Raw genomic sequence first — 24,825 nt, forward strand, 5'->3', positions numbered from 1 at the left:
TCCCTTGAAATCTTCGTTGGTTTCGCTCTGCCCAGATATGGCAAATCACAGCTGCAAACAGGAATCCTAGCATGTGAGCTCGAACTCTGTCTGAACTTCTCTTCGTTAACCATTCAATATCAGCATTCCAACTACCAATTTGATGTCTTTCTCCCAGCCATTTTAACAATGTTGCCCATATATTCCTGGAGTAATCACATTAAAAAACAAGGCGCTCTATTGTCTCCTTAGTGTCTTTCCCACATAGCACACAGTCACTTGCTATTGATAGTCCCCACTTCCTTAACCGATCCACTGTAGCTAGCTTTCTATGCATAGCCAACCACAAGATGAACTGATGCCTTGGTAATGCTTTTGAGTCAATTGTAATCCTTTTCCAATGACACTTAGGGTACTGGGGCATTGTTGCAACATACAGCTTTTTAATGGTGAACTTTCCTTTTGTATAGTATTTATTCAAATCAGCAGAGGGGTCCCTTTGAGTTAACCAATCCCTAGTGTCAAATATTTTTCTAACTAGCCAGCAGGCCTGCTTAGAAGTATGCATAGTCATTATATCATTCCCTTTGATGTAGTAGCTGTGTATTCATTGGATCCATATTGTGTCCTTTTTTTTATTAATTGCCCTTAAGAGTTTACATAAAGCAGCTTTGTTCCAATTAGACACATCAATTACATTCAGACCTCCAGCTGAGAGTGGCATACATATCTTGTCCCAAGCAACCGGTGCTCTCCTCGAAGGTTCATTACTTCCAGTCCAAAGAAAAGTTCTACAAGCAGTCACAATCAGTTTAGTTATCTTTTTTGGAAGTAAGAAAACTTGCGCCCAGTAGGTCTGCATTTCAAATATCACACTCTTGATCAATTGCACCCGACCACTATAAGAAAGAAATTTCTTCGACCACCATTTGAATCGTGCAGTAATCCTTTTAATTAATGGAATACACTAATGGATAGATAACATTAGAGGACAACTCACCTGCTGTGAATTGTATTTCTGCAATGATCCATTCTTTGAACTCCCTTGGTACCCCTGCAATATACAAAGTGTTTTTCTCCATATTTGCTTTAAGCCCTGACACCTCTGAGAAATATTGAAATCTGCTCATAAGTAGGCTTATGGATAGCTTATCTGCTCTGCAGCACATGATCATATCATCAGCAAAACATATATGGGTTATATTCTTTCTGGAGCACCTCGGGTGGTAGTTGAAGTCTGAAATGCATTCTAGTGTCTTCAGTGATCGATTCAGGTATTCCATCACCAATACAAATAGATAGGGAGACATTGGATCTCCTTGCCTAAGCCCCTTTTTTGCTTGAAATTTGGTCGCCAATCCTGACAGTTGTCATACACTCCATCACAAGCTGTACAAACTTCACACGCATACCAAATTCAATCAGTATCATCTTTAGGAAAGGCCACTCAACTGAATCATATGCCTTTCTTATCTCAACTTTGATCAAACATCTTGGTGAGACCTCTTTCTGAGTGTATCCTTTAACTAACTCATGGGCAATAATAACATTGTCCAATAATAACTCATGAGTGTATCCTGATTGAAGGGCTTATTCAGCCCTCTTATATTCCACGAGCTTATTATCATGGTGGATTTTCCTCATTAAGGACAACCCTTTCAGTCACCTTATCAGTGCTGCTATCATCTTGAATTCTCAAAGGACTATATATCTATTTCTGCTCAGCAGGTTTTCTAAGTTTGTATCTGATAATGCTCCCTTCTGTTGTATCTGTCCTCGAGTCTTCATCTTCTACTTTCCTCTATTCTTTTGTTGTGGAGGTTCTGCTGCTGTGATTTTCTCCTGGTTAGAGGATTGTTCAGGTATATCCTCCTGTTTTTTCTGGGATTGCTCAGTCACAACCTTCACTCTCCATTGGCATGTTAGTTGTTTCTTTTTCTGCTTTCTCTTGCTGTTGTTTGGGTGACATTTGGTTGTCTTGAGTGTCATCCTGTATCTTTGTGCATTCCTGTGTATGTTGCACTATTTGAAGGCACTCCTCATAGTATGCTGGTTTCCATTCATATTCCAGCTTTCGTTCCCTGCATTTTCCACCTGTTACTTCAAACAACATCGTATCAAGCAACTTCTGTGAAATATCCATTTCTACAAGTATACGTGCATAGGAAATTCTATCACACTAAGCTGTTAGCTTATCTGAACAGATAGGTTTCCCTAAATAACTTGCAACTTGACCCAAATTCTCCTTTGTCTAGTACTGAATTGGTAAAGTTGGGAATATTATCCAAATAGGAATATTCCTAGTCATTTCCTTGCTCAAATTGAAATCAGGCTCCCACTGTTTTAAGATCATAGGTCTATTTTGAAACGTATAGGGGCCTTGTTGGATAATTCTGTTCCTATCCTCCTCTAAATCAAATCGAAGGATGAAATAGCCCTCATCTTGTAGGTATACCTGCGGAGTATTGACTGAATTCCACACACTATACACGAACTTAAGCATTTCTTTGAATGAGGGTGAACTACCCAGAACATACCCGATTAGAGTTGCCCTCCATTTCTGAGTTTGCTCATCCACTTCATTTTGATTCAATCGAACAACCTTTATCCGTTCCTTCATTATCGGCGGATAGTACTCCAATTTAACCCTTGTTGCTGAGATCGATTCCCCTGTACTACAGCAGCCATCGTTGGCACTGGTTGGCTAGGGTTTCCTTTCTGCGTTGAGAATGTCAATTTCCTTGCCGCTGTATTTGCATCTACTTCCACTTGCTTGGGGAATTCCATTTCATCACATTTTGAAGTTTGCATCACCGTAGGGGCACTCCCCATTCCTGTCATCCATTGAACCAATTGAATTTGTCTTAATTCTTGAGGTACTTTTGATTCCGGTGTTACCAGTCTACTTCCTTCTTCCTTCTTCCGTCTCCGGTATTGTAGGCGGTGTAATACCTTGAGATTTCCGTCGAGCCATTGTTGTATGCGTACGTTAGCTAACCCTGCTTAACATGCGCGTTCCGTCTCAAGCGACTTTTTTTGCCATTGGCACGTGATCACGACCTGAACTTGCCTTTATTATTATTATTATTATTATTATTATTAGTGTCGACTTATTCCTTTGTTTAGCCGCCCAAATAAGACAAGGAAAACTTTTTTGGAAACTTTACCTATCAGCTGTTGTCTTCTATTAAGAAGAACAATATATGATCTATTTCGTAGAATAATAATGGTACTATACAAAGGAAGAAGAGATAAGAAGAATGAAAAATACAGCACTCTGCTCAAGCTACGCCTTCGCTCATCATCTTATATCCTTTTTCTATAATTATTTTTAGGTAAATCTTTCACTGAATTAATATGTTGAATTTCAGGTTTATTAACAAATTCAACTTTCATAATTCTCCCTTTCATATGTCGAATGTTCTCTTCATTTTTCCTCATTTGGTCAAGTGCTTGAGCAATGGCTAATTTTAAAAGGAAAAGGCAAGGTGATATTTGGGAAATTCTACAGAAGAAAAAGATTGGTAATGTATGTTTTGGGGAACAGGAAAATTATAAGAGAATAAACTCAATGACGGAGGCAAGAATTCTAACAAGGAGATTCAAAACTTACTTGCCAATTGAATCTACACTTCTATATATCAAAGAAATTCAAAAAATTATTTATGTATAGAAATTATTATTTTTTACCCTATTTGAGCAGTATAACGTAACTATACGGCAATGTGGATTTAAATTGGATCCCCCTTCATTGCATGTGACTCTGACACTGACTAAACTAAGCTGTGTTGTAGTGTTACTATGAGAAGCAAATCTATGGCATTGGTACATGGCCTGTTGTTACAAAGGCTGGCAATGTAGATGTTAGTCATATTGAATGTACAACCTCCTATTTTTGCTACTACCGAAGATATTTGTTCTTTAGAATTTTTGAAGTGAAGAATAGTAGTCGACGATATCACTTTGCACTTGACTTGGGGTAGCAAGAATATATCGCCCCAAATTATCAAAATGTGAATGATATTTGGCTACTCGCACAAAGCTCTTCAATGTCAGTAAGAGAGTTGTTCGAGCTTTGTGATCGTAGTAGAGCCAGCTCTAATTTCGAAGCCAAGGTAGGGGCAGATTTAGAATATCGAGAAGATTGGTGCACCATTATGAAGAGTGAATTCAAGATAAAAATTTGACTGGTTCGACCTTTAGGTTCTTACCATCGAACTCATTATTCTTTTTTTAAATTTTTTTTGGCGTTATTCTTTTGAAATTATAGGTCCAAAATTAATTTTTTTCTTTTTATTACAACAACAACAACAACATACCTAGTATTATCCCACACCGTAAGGTCCTGGGAGGATAGTGTGTACGTAGACCTTACCCCTACCTAGTGAGGATAGAAAGGTTATTTTCAATAGATACTCGACTCAGAAAAGCATAAGCACCACATTAATGAAAATATAGACAATAAGGGACAGTACCAAAAAGCCATATAAAAGCAAAATAAAAACAACAAGATAGTAAGGTGATCAACAATGAAAGAAAACAACGGATAGTCATAAAAACCTACTACCAATAGAACGCAAGACTGCGTGCCAATACTAATATTATGAACACTCTAGACTACCTAGACTACTACCCTAATCCTCGACCTCCATACCTTCCTATCCAGGGTCATGTCCTCGGTCAGCTGAAGTTGCGCCATGTCTTGCATAATCACCTCTCACCACCTCTTCTTTGGCCTACCTCTACCTCTCTGTAGGCCCTCTAATGTCAACCTCTCACACCTCCTCACCGGGGTGTTTGTGCTCCTTCTCCTCACAAGACCAAAGCACCTAAGACGCGCTTCCCGCATCTTGTCCTCAATAGGGGCCACACCCACCTTGTCTCGAATAACCTCATTTTTATCCTATCTAACCTGGTATGGTTGCACATCCATCTCAACATCCTCATCTCTACTACCTTCATCTTCTGTACATGAGCAATCTTGACTGGCCGACACTCAGTCCCATACAACATCGTAGATCTGACCACCACTTTGTAAAATTTACCCTTAAGTTTCGGTGGAACCTTCTTGTGACACAAAACACCGGGCGCGAGTCTCCATTTCATCCATGCCACCCTAATACGATATGTGGCATCTTCATCAATCTCCCCATCCCTCTGAATAATAGACCCAAGGTACTTAAAACTTCCTCTCCTAGGGATGACCTGCGAGTCCAGCCTCACCTCCCCTTCCCCTCCTTGAGTCTTGCAACTGAATTTACACTCCAAGTATTTTATCTTCCTCCATACCTCTAATTTCGCATTCACACTGCCTCGTGTCTCGTCAATCAATACAATATCATATGCAAATAACATGCACTACGGCATTTTCCATTGGATGTGGCGTGTCAGTACGTCCATCACTAGAGCAAACAAAAAAAGGCTGAGTGTCGACCCCTGATGCAACCCCATACCGACCTCACTTTGGTCTTTACTCCACCATATATGTCCTTAATCAACCTAACGTAATCAACAGGTACACCTCTAGCCTCCAACCATCTCCACAAAACCTCCATCGGAACTTTATCGTACGCTTTTTCTAAGTCGATGAATACCATTTGCAAGTCCTTCCTTCTCTCCCTAAACTGCTCCATCAATCTCCTAACAAGGTGGATGGCTTATGTAGTCGAACGCCCCAGCATAATCCCAAACTGATTCTTGGAGATAGACACACTCTTCCTCACCCTTAGCTCTACCACTCTCTCCCACACTTTCATAGTATGGCTAAGCAGCTTGATACCCCGATAGTTATTGCAATTTTAGATATCACCCTTGCTCTTGTATACAGAAACCATCGTGCTCCACCTCCATTCTTCGGGCATCTTCTTCTTTCTAAAAATGATATTAAATAATCTAGTGAGTCACTCCAAGCCTGTCTTGCCCGCACTCTTCCAAAACTCCACCGGGATTTCATCTGGCTCGGTCGCTTTGCTCCTGCTCATCTTACGCATAGCCCCATCAACTTCATCAACTTTAATCTGCCTAAAATACCTAATGTCACAACGACTCCCATAGAGTTCCAAATTACCCAGTACAATGCTCTTGTCCCCCTCCTCGTTCAAGAGTGTCACGCCCCAAACCTGGGTAGGTGTGGCTGGCACCCGGTGTCGTACTGGCCCAAGCAAACCACTCTATAACTCTTTTTTTTTAACTATCATGGACCAACATGGACAAAACTTATAATGTATAACTATAAGTGGGCAAGCGTTGTATTAATGAACATCGTTCTTAAAACATGAATACATATGGGTCATCAAGGCCTCTGACATACTGTACAAAATGAACCTTTATCTACTAAGCCTCTAAGATTATTTGACATCAAATGGGATAGGGTACCAGCCTACCCATAAATCTGTAGTAAAACTCTAACACAATGACTTATAGACTCAACTTCACTCAGAATGAAGTGGAGTCTTACCGATCCTTCGTTGAATGCTAACCTCGACTACTATGAGGACTCGTCCAACTGATTATTTATATCTGCAGGCATAAATGTAGCATCCCCAATAAAAGGACGTCAGTATGAATAGTGTATCGAGTATGTAAGGCGGAACTGAAACATAACAATAAGTCAACATTAATTAAAGACATATAAGAGTCAACCTGAATCTCTGAAGTGCCATCGTATATACATACTTAGTATACTTATATATATAATGCTTATCTTTAATACTATTATCCATATCGTATGATGTATGACTGCCTAACTGATCAGTGGTAACTACCAGACCGGCCGTAGCGCGGTGGTAAATGCATGACTGCCCGACTGGCCCTAGCTCGGTGGTAAATGTGTAACTATCCAACCGGCCGTAGCTTGGTGGTAAATGCATGACTGCCCGACTGGCCATAGCTCGCTGGTAAATATAGATACATGTCTGCCCAACCGTCCGTAGCACGGTGGTAAATGCATGAAGATGCAGGTATCACTATATTATAAACATTAACATATTTATCATATACCTCAATAGAGACTTAGGAACATATATAGACATACTTGGATATAACTTTACAGGAATGAATAACATAGACATTCTTAACTGTTAAAAGTAGAACCACTATTGGAATAACATTACGTTTATGTGTCGTTACTTGGATCATGCCAAAAGAAAATAAGGGATAGCCTTAACATACCTGAACCTATTCTCTTGACAATTCCTCTAACACACGTCATTTTTTGATAAAACCCGTAACGGCGGATCAATGTAGAGGAAAATCCGTATGATATTCTTGAGAAAGATTGTACCGTACTCTCTTAGAATCGCAAATTTCACGCTTTATCGCATTAGGAAGTTTCAAACGAATTCTTGGTGTTCCATCCCTCACTTAACAAGTTTAGCATCCAAACTTCATGAAAATGAGGTAAGGATATTTCTTTAAATTTTTGGTTGGTGGGCCCCACTTTGTGGCTTAGTTGGCCAACGAATTCTCCAAATTTGCCACCTTTCACATGAATGTAAGAGTCATAATTTCCTAAGGCAAAAGCTGTCACGTTGATGTTCAAGAGACTTATCCAAAAATCCTAAGTAATTACCCACCAATTTCTTAATTGACTTGCTAATCTCCTACTAACTAATAATTAATCAATTACTCATATAATTAAGAATTATCTCAAATTACTTAAAATACTACTCACGTTTAACACACTATATGTACCCTACTATCATGGTCATGTGGTACCTTATCTCCTACCCACCTAGTATCCTGTACACAATCTATATTAATCTCCCTTTTCTCGAGAATCTTCGCTAACTCTATAGATTTTTCAGTCAAAGTTCCTACGTTCCAAGACCCCACTCTCAGCCTAATATTTCCCTTAGCCCTCTTACCCTCTTTACCACCCCCCCTTCCCCCTCCTGCACTGACACCCCCGAGGACAAGGCTTTACCCTACCATCGTTCATCAAAGCCACTATAATCTAGGAGTCACTACACAAGCACTATCTCAAAAACAAGCGACAAAAATAAAATGAATTACCGAAATATAAACTACCACTAAAGTAGCAAAACAATTGAAGAAATAAAATAAAGGAACTAACAGGAACTATAATCTACAAATAAAGGTCAGAAAAACAGGTGAAGAAATAAAATAAATGGACTATAGGAAACTATAATCTACAACTAAAGGACAAAAAAATAGGTGATGAAATACAATAAAAGAGCTAAAGGGGATTATAATCTACAACTAAAGGTCAAAAAGAAAATGTGCAAAAATAGAGCAGAACTACTAGGGGATATATGAAATAAAAATTCAAAATAAAGATGTAAACATATAGATAATAATATAAACAAGTAGGAAAAGCTATCACTAATGCAATTAATTTGACAATGCTATGGCAAATACTAACTAAAGATTCAAGAACAAAATAGGCAGGCAAGGAGATACAATTACGCAAAAATATCAAATTATTAAAATATCAAGACAAGAAAGGAACTATAGGACCTGGATTGCAACCCTTGAAGTTAACGAAATCGGAATCTTAGTGGTAGAATTATTATCGCTGGTGTCTAAGAGCACAAATTGATAGCGCAATTGATAGAGACCTCTGAGAATTTCCCGAAGAATGATTTGATTTGGATTCATTATCAGCAAATTTGGTGTTCAAAACCCCTTTTTATAGTTTCCCCGAATTTGATTTGATTGGAGCTGAAAATTGAAGTGATCGGCGGAAAATCCTGCTTTATACCGTAAAGGTGTGATAACCCAAAATGTCATCTTTAAATTTAATAATTAATTCTATATTCTAAGATCTCAAAAAAAATACTATTTATCATACCTCAACTTGCGTGCACAGTACGTAAAATTTTCTGAAAAGTTTTTATGTGAAAAATGGATTAAAATGTGAATTAGAGCTTTAAAACTCAACTGAGATGACTTTGATTAACATTTTGAGCAAACAGACTTGGATCAGTGTTTTACCAGTTTCGGTAGGTCCGCATCGTGATTTGGGACTTGGGCGTATTCCCGGAATCAAATTTTGAGGTCCCTAGCCCGAGATATGGAATTTTGATGAAACATTAAAATTTTAAGTTCAAATAGTGACCGGACGTCGAATTACATGCAAACGACCCCGAAATAGAATTTTGATGATTCCAACAGCTTCATATGGTGATTTTGGACTTAGGAGCATGATCAGAATTTTATTTGGAAGTCCGTAGTGAAATTAGGCTTGAAATGGCTAAAATAGGAATTTAAGTTTGGAAGTTTGACCGGGGAGTTGACTTTTTGATATCGGAGTTGGAATCCAATTCCAAAGATTTCCATAGCTCCGTTATGACATTTATGACTTGTGTGCAAAATTTGAGATCAATCGGACTTGATTTGATAGGTTTCGACATCGAATATAGAAGTTGAAAATTCTTAAGTTTCATTAAGCTTGAATTGGGGTGTGATTTCTGATTTTAATATTGTTTGATGTGATTTGAGGTTTCAAATAAGTTTGTATGATATTTTAGGACTTGTTGGTGTATTGGGTTGAGGTCTCGAGGACCTCGGGTGAGTTTCTGATGGTTAACGGATCAAAAGTTGGACTTAAAACAGTTGCTGCAATTTTTCTTTTCTACTGAAAATTCTGGGCTGTGATCGTGCTTAAGATCGAAACAGCCCAAGATCGAGGTAGCCCAAGATCGTAGCCATGATCGAGCTCCATGATCGAAGCCATGATCGGGCCCCATGATCGAAGCCCCGGGATCGAAGGCCAGGATCGAGGGTCATGATCGAGGGCTGCCCGGGGAGAATTATAAAGGAGGGCATTCGTCTCATTGACCATTTTTAACAAACTCGAGCTTGAGCATAGGCGATTTTTGATAGATTTTCAAGGAAAAGACATTGGGATAAATGATTCTATCTCGGATTTGGTCAATATACACGAATATATCATTGTTTTCACCATTTAATTAGTATTTTGAGATTGAAATTTGAGAAATTTTAAAAATCTCATAGAAACAAATTTTTGGGATTTCGGAGTCGAATTTGAGTGAAACCGGTATGGTTGGACTCGTAATTTAATGGGTTGTCGTATTTTGTGAGTTTCGCTGGATTATGAGATATGGGCCCCACGGATAATATTTGAGTTAATTTCGGATTTTATAGAAAAAATGTAGTATTTTCTTAAGAAATTGATTCCTTTAATTTTTGTTGACTGTATCGAATTAATTATGACTAGATTCGAGTCGATTGGAGTCGGAAAATCAAGGAAACGGCATACTACTTGATTAAATTGGAGCAAGTCGAGGTAAGTAACTTGTCTAACTTTGTGTGAGGGAAATTTCCCCTAGGATTGATAATTGTAATATGTGAAAAGTCGTGTACACGAGGTGACGAGTGTGTACACGGGCTAAATGTGAAAGGTTATGTTTTTAAATTGTGTAGATCACTGTTGCGCATTAATTAAATTATTATATTTTGTTATGTTCTTCATCATTGATTTAATGTTTATATTTTAAATTTCCTTGACCTTTTCTTGCTAATTATTTTATCTGTCAAGTTTCTTTTATTTTGTGCATTATTTGAAGGGTGGTTTTCTTTAAATCAAATATTACTAATATAAATTATTTGAAATTTTAAATTTGGTATTTAAGCAATGTATTAAAATTTTGAAATATTATTTTGTTGAGTTATTTATTCCCGAATATTTTGTAAGAATTTCGTACTCATTGTGATGGAGTCGTGAGCTCTTTATTGTAAAAAAATATTATTGATGATTTATTTTGGCATGAGCCGTGAGCTCTTTATTGTGAAAAAATATTGTTGTTGAATTATTTTGGAAAGTTAAATTATTTGAGCACTTAAGGTGCAAATTGTGATATATTGTGATATTGATACACATGCGGTGGTATAAGGTCTGGGTATTGAAACGCATACGGTGAGATAAGGGTGGCTTGATACGCGTGGATAGTAGGGGAAACTACTAGAAGTCATGCAGTGTGATAAGGATGGCTAAAACACGAGATGCTATTTCGGAAAAAATATTTTCTTTAAAATAAAATTGTGAAGGCTCCCGTTGTGAGATAAGTAAATGAGAGATTGTGAATTTATTTATGATTTGGGGCTACGAGGCGTTTCCTCGGGAGTGCCCTTGTTGATATTGATTTATGGCCGTAGTTGCCTTTGATTATTGTTGTGATTTTCTTAAAGTTGAAAAGAATTTTGTTTTCTTTCCACGAGGTATTTATTTGCCATTATTTGGTGTAATTAAATGTGACATACTACTTGATTCATTTCCATTGTCATTTTATCTTATTATATTGTTTAAACATTTTACCATGCCATTATTTATTCTCCAGTAGGGCCTGACCTGACCTCGTCACTACTCTACCGAGGTTAGGCTTGGTACTTATTGGGTACCGTTGTGGTGTACTCATACTATGTTTCTGCACATCTTTTTGTCCAGATCCAGGTACTTCTTACCAGCCTAGCTATCAGTGAGTACCTGTGCACGGAGACTTCGAGGTATATATGTCAGCGTCCGTAGACTCCAGGGTCCCTTCTATTATTGTTATGTTGCTTCCTTATTTAGAGACATTGAGGATAAATTCTTAGAAGCTTGTGACTTATTTCTACCGGGTTTTGGGAGTTGAAATTGTTTGAATTGTAGTTTATTTATTTCAAATATTTATTATTATTCCGCATTGATAGGCTTACCTAGTCTTAGAGACTAGGTACCATCACGACATCCTACGGAGGGAATTTGGGGCCGTGACAAGTTGGTATCAGAGCTCTAGGTTCATAGGTGTTATGAGTCACAAGCAGGTTTAGTAGAGTCTTGTGGATCGGCATGAAAACGTCTGTACTTATCTTCGGAAGGCTATGGAACTGTTAGGAAAATATTCACTTCTTTGATTCCTTATCGTGCGTATTTGTTGATTTCAAAGTTCTAAACCATTGTCTTTCTATTCTCTCACAGATGGTGAGGACACGCACAACTGGATCAGATGATCAGACACATGCACCCCCTATCGGAGCCGCAAGAGGCCGGGGTCGGGGCAGAGGCCGAACTAGAGGTCAAGGAAGACCACGTGGTGCAACCAGAGCACCTGCACGAGCTGCTGCACCAGAGCCACCAGTAGCTCCAGTTGGAGAGCAGGCACCTGAGACGCCTGTTACTACTCTTGCACTTTAGGAGACTCTTGCCCGGTTTTTGAGCATGTTTGACACTCTAGCTCAGGCAGGGTTAATTCCACTTGCTCCTGCCACATATCAGGCTGGGGGAGGAGCACAGACTCCTGCCGCCCGTGCTCCAAAGCCACGGGCCCAAGTTGACCATGCCCTAGAGGTTATACCAGTGCAGCCAGTTGTCCTAGTTCAGCTTGAGATTAGGACAGCAGTCTCAGAGGGGGAGCAGTTCAGGCTCGAAAGGTACAAGAAGTACCACCCTCCCACTTTCAGCGGTTTAGCTTCAGAGGATGCTCAGGGTTTTCTGGAGGAATGTCACTGTATCCTTCGTACTATGGGTATTGTGGATTCCAGTGAGGTTTCTTTCACGGAATTCCAATTTATAGGAGCAGCCTACCAGTGGTGGCAGGCATATGAGTTGGATAGTCCCGCTGAGGCATCTTCACTCACTTGGACTCAATTTTCAGATATGTTCTTAAGGAAGTATGTTCCTTAGAGTCTTATAGATGCATGGCGCGTAGAGTTTGAGCGGTTGTGCTAGGGTTTTATGACCGTGTTAGAGTATGCGATCTGATTCAGTGATTTGGCGAGGCATGCACCAGCCTTAGTTGCTACTGTTCGAGAGCGGGTTCACAGATTTATTGAGGGTCTCCACCGTAATATCAGATATAGTATGGCCCGAGAGCTAGAGATGGACATCACATATCAACAGGTGGTATCAATTGTTAGGAGATTGGAAGGCATGCGGATCCGGGAGAGGGAAGAAAGGGAAGCTAAGAGATCCCGAGATTCTGGCACATATAATAAATCTCGTGCCCCAGTTGCATCCCGTCATGGTAGAGGTTATGTGAGTCATCCTATTCATTCAGCACTTCTAGCTTCCAGTGGTATTCCGGCTACTCCCAGACCTCAGGTTCCATATTATGCACCGCCAGTGTCTTTTGTACCTCTTGTACGAGGTGCTTTCAGCGAGCAATCTAGTCGATCAGGACCGAGCCAGTCCCAGCAGCCACATCCTCCGAGGGCTTATTTTGAGTGTGGTGACACTCGTCATATCATGAGGGATTGCCCTAGACTTAGGAGGGGTGCACCTCCACGGATTTCTCAGGCCCCACCTATTCCACAGGGCCCTCAGGCTTCTCAGGCCAAGATTACTGCACCAGTTGCCACTACACCTGCACAACCAGCCAGAGGTGGAGGTCAGACAGGTAGAGGTCGCGCTAGAGGGAGAGGCCAGGCCAGATATTATTCCCTTCCTTCTAGGACAAAGGCTGTTGCATCCGATTCTGTTATCACAGGTATTATTTTGGTCTGTCATAGGGATGCATCAGTCTTATTTGATCCAAGCTCCACTTATTCTTATGTGTCATCTTATTTTGCCCCGTATTTGGGTATATCACGTGATTTCTTGAGTTCTTTTGTTTATGTATCTACACCCGTAGGTGAATCTATTATTGTGGACCGTGTGTATCAGTCACGTTTGATTGTTATCAGTAGTTTTGAGACCATAGCTGATTTATTGTTGCTCAGTATGGTAAATTTCGATATTATTTTGGGTATGGACTGGTCGTCGCCCTATCACGCTATTCTTGATTGTTACGCCAAGATGGTGACGTTGGCTATGCCAAGTCTATCGCGGCTAGAGTGGAGAGGTACCTCGGATCATGTTCCTAGCAAGGTTGTTTCATTTCTTAAAGCTCAACGAATGGTTGAGAAGAGGCGTGATGTGTATCTGACCTATGTGAGAGATGTTAGTATTGATACTCCTACAGTGGAGTTAGTTCCTGTAGTAAGGGATTTTCCTAATGTATTTCCAACAGATCTTCCATGTATGCCACTCGATAGGGATATTGACTTTGGCATTGATTTGTTATCGGGCGCTCAGCCCATTTCTATTCCACCATATCGTATGACCCCAGCAGAGTTAAAAGAATTAAAAGAACAGTTACATGAGTTGCTTAATAAGGGCTCCATTTGGCCAAGTGTGTCGCCTTGGGGTGATCCTGTCTTATTTGTGAAGAAGAAGGATGGTTCTATGCGGATGTGTATTGATTACCTCCAGCTGAACAAAGTTACAGTGAAGAACAGGTATCCATTGCCACGTATTGATGACTTATTTGATCAGCTTCAGGGTGCCAGGGTGTTCTTTAAGATCGACTTGCATTCAGGTTATCATCAGTTGAAGATCCGGGAGCCAGATATCCCGAAGACTGCTTTCAGGACTCGGTATGGTCATTACGAGTTCCTTGTGATGTCTTTTGGGCTGACCAACGCCCCAACAGCATTTATGCACTTAATGAATAGTTTATTTCATCCATATCTTGATTTTTTCGTCATTGTATTCCCGGAGTCGGGAAGATCATGAACAACACCTGAGGACTGTGCTTCAGATTGTGAGAGAAAGGAAGTTATATGCAAAATTTTCAAAGTGTGAATTCTGGATTGATTCAATGGGATTTTTGGGTCATATAGTTTCGTGCGAGGGAATCAAGGTAGATCCGAAGAAGATTGAAGTAGTGCAGAGTTGGTCTAGACCGTCCTCAGTTACGGAATTTGGAGTTTTCTTGGTTTGGTAGGGTATAAAGGGTTTCTCTTCTATTGCTGCATCTATGACCAAATTGACCCAGAAGGGTGCTTCATTCAGGTGGACCGAGGAATGTGAGGAGAGCTTCCAAAATCTCAAGACAACATTGATTACAGTCCTAGTATTGGTATTACCTACATGTTCAAGATCTTATACTGTGTATTGTGATGCGTTGCGTATTGGTCTTGGCGCAGTGTTGATGCAAGACGGTAGGGTGATTGCCTACGCATCCAGATAGTTAAAGGTGCATGCAAAGAATTATCCTGTACATGACCTTGAGTTAGCAGTTATTGTTCATGCCTTGATGATTTGGCGGCATTATTTGTACGGTGTCCATTGTGAGTTCTACACCGATCACCGGAGTCTACAACATCTGTTTAAACAGAAAGATCTTAATTTGTGTCAGCGAAGATGGTTGGAGTTACTTAAGGATTATGATATCACCATTCTCTATCATCTTGTGAAGGCCAATGTAGTGGCCGATGCCTTGAGTCGTAAGGCGGAGAGTTTGGGCAGCTTAGCATATTTACCGGTAGCAGAGAGGCCTTTAGCCTTGGATGTTCAGGCCTTGGCCAACCAGTTTGTTAGACTAGATATTTTCGAGCCGAGTCGAGTTTTGGCTTGTGTGGTTTCTCAATTTTCTCTTTATGATCGTATCAAGGAACGTCAGTATGATGACCCCCATCTGTTTGTCCTTAAGGACACAGTTTAGTACGGTGATGCCAAGGAAGTCGCAATTGGAGATGACAGTGTATTACGAATGCAGGGCAGGCTATGTGTGCCTAATGTAGATGGTTTGCATGAGTTAATTCTCCAGGAGGCTCACAGTTTTCGATACTCCATTCATCGGGTGCTGCAAAGATGTATTAGGACTTGAAACAACACTATTGGTGGAGGCGGATGAAGAAAGACATAGTGGAATATGTAGCTCGGTGCCTAAATTTCCAGCAGGTGAGGTATGAGCATCAACGACCGGGTGGATTGCATCAGAAGTTGGAAATTCCAGAATGGAAATGGGAACGGATCACTATGGATTTTGTTGTTGGACTCCCACGGACTCAGAGGAAATTCGATGCAGTTTGGGTGATTATGGATAGATTGACCAAGTCAGCTCATTTCATTCCTATGATTACTACTTACTCTTCAAAGCAGCTGGCTCAGGTATATATTCGTGAGATTGTCAGACTTCACGGTGTAACGGTATCTATCATCTCTGATTGGGGTACATAGTTTACCTCACTATTTTGGAGGGATGTACAGCGAGAGTTGGGTACTCGTGTGGAGTTAAGTACACCATTTCACCCTCAGACGGACGGACAGTCCGAACGCACTATTCAGATACTGGAGGATATGCTTCGTGCGTGTGTGATAGATTTTAGGGGTGCTTGGGACCAGTTCTTACCATTTACGGAGTTTGCTTACAATAACAGTTACCAGTCAAGCATTCAGATGGCTCCGTATGAGGCCTTGTATGGTAGGCGGTGCCGGTCCCCAGTGGGTTGGTTTGAACCGGCCGAGGCTAGACTATTGGGTACAAACTTGGTTCAGGATGCCTTGGAAAAGGTTAAGTTGATTTAGGATCGACTTCATACAGCCCAGTCTAGACAGAAGAGTTATGCGGATCGGAAGGTTCGTGATGTTGCATTCATGGTTGGTGAGCAGGTATTGCTCTGGGTTTCACCTATGAAGGGTGTGATGAGGTTCGGGAAGAAGGGCAAGTTGAGCCCTAGGTATATTGGGCCTTTTGAGATTCTTGAGAGAGTTGGAGAGATGGCTTACAGACTTGCACTACCACCTAGTCTCTCTGCAGTTCATCCGGTGTTCCATGTTTCTATGCTTCGGAAATATCACGACGATCCGTCTCATGTGTTAGACTTCAGTTCGGTTCAGTTGGAAAAGGATCTATCTTATGTTGAGGAACCAATGGCTATTTTAGATAGGCGGGTTCGAAAGTTTAGGTAAAAGAATATTGCTTCCGTAAAGGTTCAGTGGAGGGGTCATCCGGTCGAGGAGGCAACTTGGGAGACCGAGCATGATATGCGCAGCTGTTATCCACACTTATTCACCAGCTCAGGTACTTTTTCTAATTCCGTTCGAGGACCAACGTTCGTTTTAGAGGTGGAGAATGTGATGACACAAAATGTCATATTTAAATTTAATAATTAATTCTGTGTTCTAAGACCTCGAAAAAAACTATTTATTATTCCTCGACTTGCGTGCGCACTACGTAAAATTTTTCGAAAAGATTTTATGTGAAAAATGGATTAAAATGTGAATTAGAGCTTTAAAATTCAAATTAGTTGACTTTGGTCAATATTTTGAGTAAACGAACTCGGGTCAGTATTTTGACAGTTCCGGTAGGTCTGTATCATGATTTGGGACTTTGGTGTATACCCGGAATCAAATTCTGAGGTCCCTAGCCCAAGATATGAAATTTTGATGAAAAAATAAAAGTTTAAGTTCAAATAGTGACCAGATGTTGAATTATGTGCAAATGACCCCCGAATAAAATTTTGATAATTCCAACAGTTCCGTATGGTGATTTTGGACTTAGGAGCATGATCAGAATTTTATTTGGACGTCCGTAGTGAAATTAGGCTTGAAATGGCTAAAATAGGAATTTAAGTTTGGAAGTTTGACCGGGGAGTTAAGTTTTTGATATCGGGGTCGGAATCCAGTTCCAAAAATTATCATAGCTATGTTATGTCATTTAGGACTTGTGTGCCAAATTTGAGGTCAATCGGACTTGATTTGATAGGTTTTGACATCGAATGTAGAAGTTGGAAATTCTTAAGTTTCATTAAGCTTGAATTGGGGTGTGATTTATGATTTTAGTGTTGTTTAATGTGATTTGAGGTTTCAAATAAGTTCGTATGATATTTTAGGACTTGTTGGTGTATTGGGTTGAGGTCCCGAGGGCCTCGGGTGAGTTTCAGATGGTTAACGGATCAAAAGTTGGACTTAAAACAGCTGCTGCAATTTTTCTTTTCTGCTGGAAATTCTTGGCTGTGATCGAGCCCAAGATCGAAGCAGCCCAAGTTCGAGGCAGCCCAAGATCGAAGCCATGATCGGGCCCCATGATCGAATCCATGATCGAAGCCCAAGGATGGAAGACCAGGATCGAGGGTCATGATCGAGGGCCATGATCGAGGGTCATGATCGAGGTCATGATCGAGGGCTGCCTGGGCAGAACTATAAAGGAGGGCATTCATCCCATTCGCCATTTTTAACAAATTGGAGCTTGAGCATAGGCGATTTTTGATAGATTTTCAAGGAAAAGACATTAGGGTAAGTGATTCTAACTCGGATTTGGTCAATATACACGAATATATCATTGTTTTCACCATTTAATTAGTGTTTTGAGGTTGAAATTTGGAAAATTTTAGAAATCTCATAGAAACGAATTTTTGGGATTTCAGTGTCGATTCGGAGTCGAATTTGAGTGAAACTGGTATGGTTGGACTTGTAATTGAATGGGTTATCGGATTTTATGAGTTTCGCCAGATTTCGAGACGTGGGCCCCACGGACAATTTTTGAGATAATTTCGGATTTTATTGAAAAATGTAGTATGTTTATATGAAATTGATTCCTTTAATTTTTGTAGACTATATCGAATTAATTATGACTAGATTCGAGTCGATCGGAGTCGAAAAATCGAGGAAACATTTGAACACAATATCTTTCACAGCGTACAACTCATTTCCAATATCATTTCATATCATGTCCAGTTCTGTTGCAGCGTGCAATCCGATCCTCCAATATTAATTCCTTTCAATATCATTGGTGGCGCGCAACCCGATCCCCTTATATCAAGTCATTAACATAAACAACTCAACACCACTATTTACGAAATAGCAACACAAAAGAGAATGAAACATGCGGAGTATTAAAGGACTACTAATACAACCGGAGAATAACCAACATCTCATAATCCCAAATCTTATCGATTCATCAATACAAGAATAACTAACTGGCTCACGTAATCGAAATAACATAATAGAGTGCATAGAGTAATATAAGGACAATAAGAGTAGGTAAAAACATGTGACAATGAGAATATACAATTAAGGCAAGTAAGAACATGCAGCATGTAAGCAGATATTGAGTTTGATGAACAAGTCAAAGCAAGTAATAATTAAATAACAATTAACAAGTAAAGCATAGATGTGAAGTAAGAACAGTAACAATTAAAGCATATGACAATAGATAACATGGAATAAATGAAGACATGAAATTAAATAGCCTAATATCGCATGCTAAATCCCATTACGACGCATATACACTCATCACCTTGCATATACGCTGTTTTCCCGCATAAGTCACATAACACTTAGTTCAACAATTCCTAATTATCTCAAGTCAAGCTTAGACAAAATACTTACCTCCTTCCGCAACCCAATCAATGCTCAACCATGGTTTTTCCTTTAGAATTAGCCTCCGAACCAATCAAATCTAGCCAAATATAATTAAAATTATTAAAAATGAGATTTATAAACTACCCACGAGTGAAAAAGATTCAATCTTTAATGAAATTAGAAAAGTCAACCCCGAACCCACTTGATCAAAACACGAGATTCTGATCAAAACCGATAACCCATTTACCCGTACAAATCACTTCAATTTGAGGTCTAAATCTCAATTTTATAAAATTCCTAATTTCTACCATGAAATTCATAGATTAAAGGTTAAAATCAATGGGTGATTATAGAATTATATCAAAACTAGTTAAAAATTACTAACTAATGAAGTTGAGATGAAAAACCTCCTCAAAATCGCCTCTAGGCCGAGTTCTAGCTTTCGAAAATGGTGAAAATGGTCAAATCTCGATTTTCAGCTTTTAAATAGGTGTTCTTCGCGTCTATGAAGCACCTGATGCGTTCGCGAAGGGTATTGGCAAGACCTATGCATTCGCGAGGCTACCATCGCATTCACAAAGTCTTCTTAGGCTTCCTCCTAGCCAAGCCATCGCGTTCGTGACCCATGGTTCGTGTTCGCGATGAAGAGCCACCTGACATTCCCCCATATCCCATAAAGCATCGCGTTCGTGACTGGCCCTCGCATTCGTGACTGGACCTCGCGTTCGCAAAGAACAACCACCCTCCCCAAACTTCCCCTTCGCGATCGCGAAGCACATTACATCAGACACACGAAACAACAGTTCTACAAGTTCCAAAATGATCTGAAACATACCTAAAACTCACCCGAGCTCCTCAGGATCCAAACTGAACATGCACACAAGTGTAATAACATCATACGAACTCGCTCGCGTGATCAAAAATATCAAAATAACATCTAGAATCATGAATCGGACATCAAAGCGAATGAAATTCAAAAGAAAACTCAAAAACCTCTAGAATCGCAACCAAACGTTCGAATCTTATCAAACCAACTACGAATGACACTGAATTTTGCATACAAGTTTCAAATAGAAAAGAATACACATTACAAGTCCCAAACCTAAAATCCAAACCCGATAGCCATAAAGTCAACTTATGGTCAAATCTAGAGAATTTTCAAACGTTCAAATTGCTAACTTTCGGCAAAAAAGTCAAATCAACCCAGTGACCTCCGAATTCAATTTTGGGCATACGCCCAAGTCTAAAATGACAAAACGAACCTACAAGAATCGTCAAAACATCAATCCGGGGTTTTTTTTACCCAAAATATTGACCGTAGTCAACTAAATTTAAAGCCAAAAATTATATTTTCTTCAAATTCTTACGTAAAACTTGCCGGAAAATAATAGGGACTACGCAAGTAAATTAAGGATTATCAAATGAAGCTAATAGAGGTCTCAGAACATGGAAATGAAGTCTTGTACTCAAAACGGCCTATTGGGTCGTCACATACAAGAAACTCCACATAAGAAAATAATTTCACATAAGCAAATAACTATAACAAGTCATATTATTTAATCCTTTTATGTCATAGAGGTTTTCAATTGTATATACAGTTTGCTGTGAAAAGTAAGGCAAACGAACAAGTAATTTAATATGCGCAGTCCAATCTATCTCTTGACTTAGAGAAGAAACCTCAAATCACCTCTAACCGAATATTCAAGTTTCCTCTTCAACAATCCTCGTAACCAACACTCTAAAATCAACATTTATGGAGTTTAAAACCATTAACTTAATCAATCAATCTTATTCAACCCGTCTTCTCCTTTACGTTCATATACAACAATTAATGGATTTCCATCACTTTTTACTCATAATTCTCACATATTTCATAATCTCTATTAATAAGATGTCGTAAAGTTACTAACTTTAATACAAAGATGTAACGAAACTTACTTTGAACAATGCCTTCAAAAAATCCAAGATTTTTGGGTCTTAAAGAACTTTTTGATTGGATGGGCACTTAGGTTCAGGAATTAGAAGGTGTTAAATGATATTAATATCTTATTTCTTAACTTAAATCACTACCAGATTTTCGGCAAAAACCGTCCAAAAACAGACCAAAGCAGGTCGGTAATGGCCAATAACCGTCCAAAACGCGACCATTAACGTGTGGTCGGTATTTTGAAGGTCGGAAGGGCATACCGACCAAAGTTGGTCGGAAATTACCAAGTAACTTTGGTCGATAAATTAAATTCAAAAAACAAATTGCCGAAAAACCGACCAAAGTCGGTCGGTATTTTAATTATGTAATTAAAAAATGCACCATCTGGGAATCGAACCGAGGTTTGTACTGTGGCAAGATACTATTCTACCACTATATCATTGGTGCATTTTGTTTTTCAGACTGTCTTTTATTTCATTTATACTCTTTTATTGTATTTTCGCACGAAAATAATCGACCAATGTCGTCTAGTTTATTAAAAAATAAAATTACCGACCGAATTCATTCGGTTTTTTAAAATGACCAGTCGAATTAACCGAACGATTGCGATCGATTTTTTTAATTTTTATTTTTATTTATTTTAAATGAAAAAACGACCAAAGTTGGTCAGTTATTTGAAAAATAAATTTTGCGGGACTCAAAAATAGTTTTCCGAATTTTTTCGCCAAAGAAAACCGACCAAAGTTGGTCGATTTCGTAAAAAAAATAAAATATTTTGAAAAACCGACCGACTTTGGGGTTTTTTGACCGAGCAAAATTGGTTGGTAGACCGCGGTTGATTTTTGCCGAATTTCTAGTAGTGAATCTTGTTGAAAACTCACCTTGGGTGGTGTAGGATGACCTTGGCTTAATATCTCCTTGAAAGTAATAAACTCTAACTCTTTGGGTGTTAAGAATGAAAAAAATATGTTTTTAGAACTTTTATAGGTCTGGGGAAATCCCTTGCCACGGTTGGAATCCCTGGCCACGGCTGGTATAGTCCCTCAAGCTTTCCTTCGAAGTCACATTCAGGAACTCACCATGGTTCAACTGTGGCCACGGTCATCCGCCATAGTTTGAATTGTTGGCCATAGTTGACTCGGGGTCAAGTTATTATTTTTCTATCCTTTAGTAAAAAGGTTATAACTTCTTGTAGAAGTGTCGGAATAATAAATGGTTCGAAGTTTTGGAAATTAGACTCAGAGAACATTCATTTGGGCTCAATTTCTTATAACCTGAAGATATGATTGTTTGAAGTCGGGTCTTATACCTAAGATCGTCATCTTCTCTTAAAAATATTAATTTGATTCCCTACCACCTCTCTCCCCTTCTAAATATCCATAATACCTTTCAATAATGAGATTGAGGTATTATAGACATTCAAAATTTTGCAAATACCTCTGTGTCCAATTTAGCACCTAAACAAGGACGAAATAAATGGCAAAAAAAATGTCTGGGCTGTTTACCGGAAAAATCGAATAACATTAGATTGTGTGTGTGGTTCTAAGGATATGCGATACAATTCGATATAAATCGTGTAGAGAAATAGAGATTCGTATATTCTTGACTATGAGAATGCAAATAGTGAGCAATAAGAATAAATGAGATAAAGTAAAGCAAACACAAAGGGATATCTTTCAATCTTAGAAGTGATTTATTTTTATCTCTGCCTTTAGCTTACAAGGATTCTCCCTCTTATAGAAGAGGGTTATTACAAAAAATAATAAAATAAAATATATAGTGGAAGGCTCATGATGACTTGTCTCTTCCTTGATTCCCATCAAGATTCTCTCTTTTGGTAAGGTCAAAACGGCTCATGTCTGTGAGCTTGATGCTGGCTCGAGCTCGTTACTGGGTCGGGCCTTTTGGTCTTGGCTCGAGTCCGACCTTCGAGATGGGCTTCGTACATTTTCGACCTCGAAGCAGTGCCTTGCCGATCGATTCGGCCACGGGCTCGATAGGGTTATCGAGCCGACTCCTCGATCGACCTTCGGGCTCGAGGCTCGTTAGTGCCGACTTCGGAGCTCACTCCCAAAAATCTAATTTTGACTTTTTAACACTCGAACTCGATCGAACGTAGAAAAACCGAAATCTATTTTGACCGTATATAGATAGTACCCTCGTTTCTTACGAAGGATGCGGTGAGAATCGACGTGATTTTTGGTGGTTTTATCGGGTCATAAGCCGACGTTTTCACAGGGATCGATTATGACATATGTGATAGTTGTCCTACCGATTCAGCCTTTCAAGGTATTTAGTGCTTGTCAGATGGCGGTCGGCCTACTGTGATATTGAACCGTCACGATGCGAGCCTATAAATAGCTCTTCCATCTATCATTTACTTCTTTCACGCGTTCATTCCCCCAAAGTTTCTCATCTTTTCTTCCTTTTTTGTTGTTACTAGAGTTTTGGTGTCATCAATTTTTCACTTTCCTTTGTCTTTCTTCCTCCCATATCAATGGCCAAGACTTTGAAAACTGTGCCTCAGAAGGAGAAAGCTTCTTCTTCACGGCCGTCCGGCGACAAAGCGTCGATGAAGCCGTCCACCTATGACTATATCCCCGGCCCGTGTACTCTAAAGATCGATTTTAAGGTTGAGAATCCTTCATCCGTCCCGGGTCGATGCGAGCACGTGTCGATGTATATGTGCTCTATAATGGAGGGTCATCTCAAGGCCGTTAGAAAAGACTGTAACTGGGGTTCCGAGATTGTGTTGCAAATTCCATCCCCCGAAAAGAGTGTCGTCACCCACGTGGAGGGGTTTTTAAGTGTTTACACTTATCCCTTCACATTGGGTCCGATCGAATCGGTGATCATCGATTTTTGCAAGAGATATCAGGTCACCCTTGGTCAGATTCATCCCTCTCTGTGGTGTATAGTAATCCTACTTCGCTTCTTCTCCACCAAAGCCGGGGGGCTGGATTTTACCCTAAATCACCTCATACGGTTGTATCGACCTCAAATCTTTCGAGGATTAATCAGACTTCATCGTCGGGCATCGAAGGCTTTGATGTCGAGCATCGATGAAGACAAGGATCGGGGTTGGATGGGGTGTTACATCCGGGTGAGGACCCGTGACCTTATTCCGGAAGAGAAGATGTCGTTCCCCAAGGAATGGAATTTCGATCGTAAGTTATTTTCATAAATAATTTTTTTTTTATGTTTCTTACCGATATTCAGCTGCCCCTTGGATGCCACAAGCGGTGCCCGACCTCAAGGATTGGGTTCGGAAGTTAGCCTCGACTTCCTCTTATGTCGAACGTGCTTGGCGTGATTTGGCTAAAGGATGGGAAGCCAAGAACCATGGTAAGGTTTTACTTCTCGTTTCCTTCGAAGCGCTCTTTTTGCTCCATTCGTTATCGATTTCTTTTCATGCAGGCGTAACCAAGGATGCCATTTTGAGGCCTTCGAGCGGTGAAGAAGGAACCAAGTCCCCAGTCCCGAAACCGGGGAAAGAAAAGAAGCGTAAAGATTCCTCTCGATCAGAGGGCCCCAAGCCCGAATCTCGAAGGGTGAGGAGGAAGGCAATTGCCCTTTCGATTGACTCGGTCCAACGACTGAGAGAAGAAGAAGAAGAGGAAGAAGGAGGTGCCTCGTCCTTGGTATCCCGATCTGCCAGAGCTATCGAGGTCACCGAAGCTCCTGAATCGATGGCAGCTGTACCGGTCGGGGTTGATTCCGGGATCCCGAGTCTTGATCGGAATGCCCCGAGTGATTCACTTGGGACTATGACAGTGGGTTATTCGCCTTCTCTTCCCACTTTTTCTAAGGAGGCGTTAAAGGAAGCTCG

The 24,825-nt window shown here is 39.9% G+C and overlaps 1 protein-coding gene across 1 annotated transcript; it reads right to left on the reverse strand.

Moving 5' to 3' along the window:
- Positions 1 to 3,285: 3,285 nt before the first annotated feature.
- LOC138893026 (uncharacterized) lies at positions 3,286 to 5,612 on the reverse strand. Its single transcript, XM_070176792.1, has 4 exons — positions 5,437 to 5,612; positions 4,892 to 5,230; positions 3,593 to 3,613; positions 3,286 to 3,484 (listed from the first exon to the last, which is right to left on the reverse strand). Exons 1-4 carry the CDS (start codon positions 5,610 to 5,612, stop codon positions 3,286 to 3,288), a joined length of 735 nt encoding a protein of 244 aa, XP_070032893.1.
- Between the last annotated feature and the right edge of the window lie 19,213 nt (positions 5,613 to 24,825).

Source organism: Nicotiana tomentosiformis, chromosome 5 (genome assembly GCF_000390325.3).
Source record: "Nicotiana tomentosiformis chromosome 5, ASM39032v3, whole genome shotgun sequence".
In the NCBI taxonomy this organism is placed as follows: domain Eukaryota; kingdom Viridiplantae; phylum Streptophyta; class Magnoliopsida; order Solanales; family Solanaceae; genus Nicotiana; species Nicotiana tomentosiformis.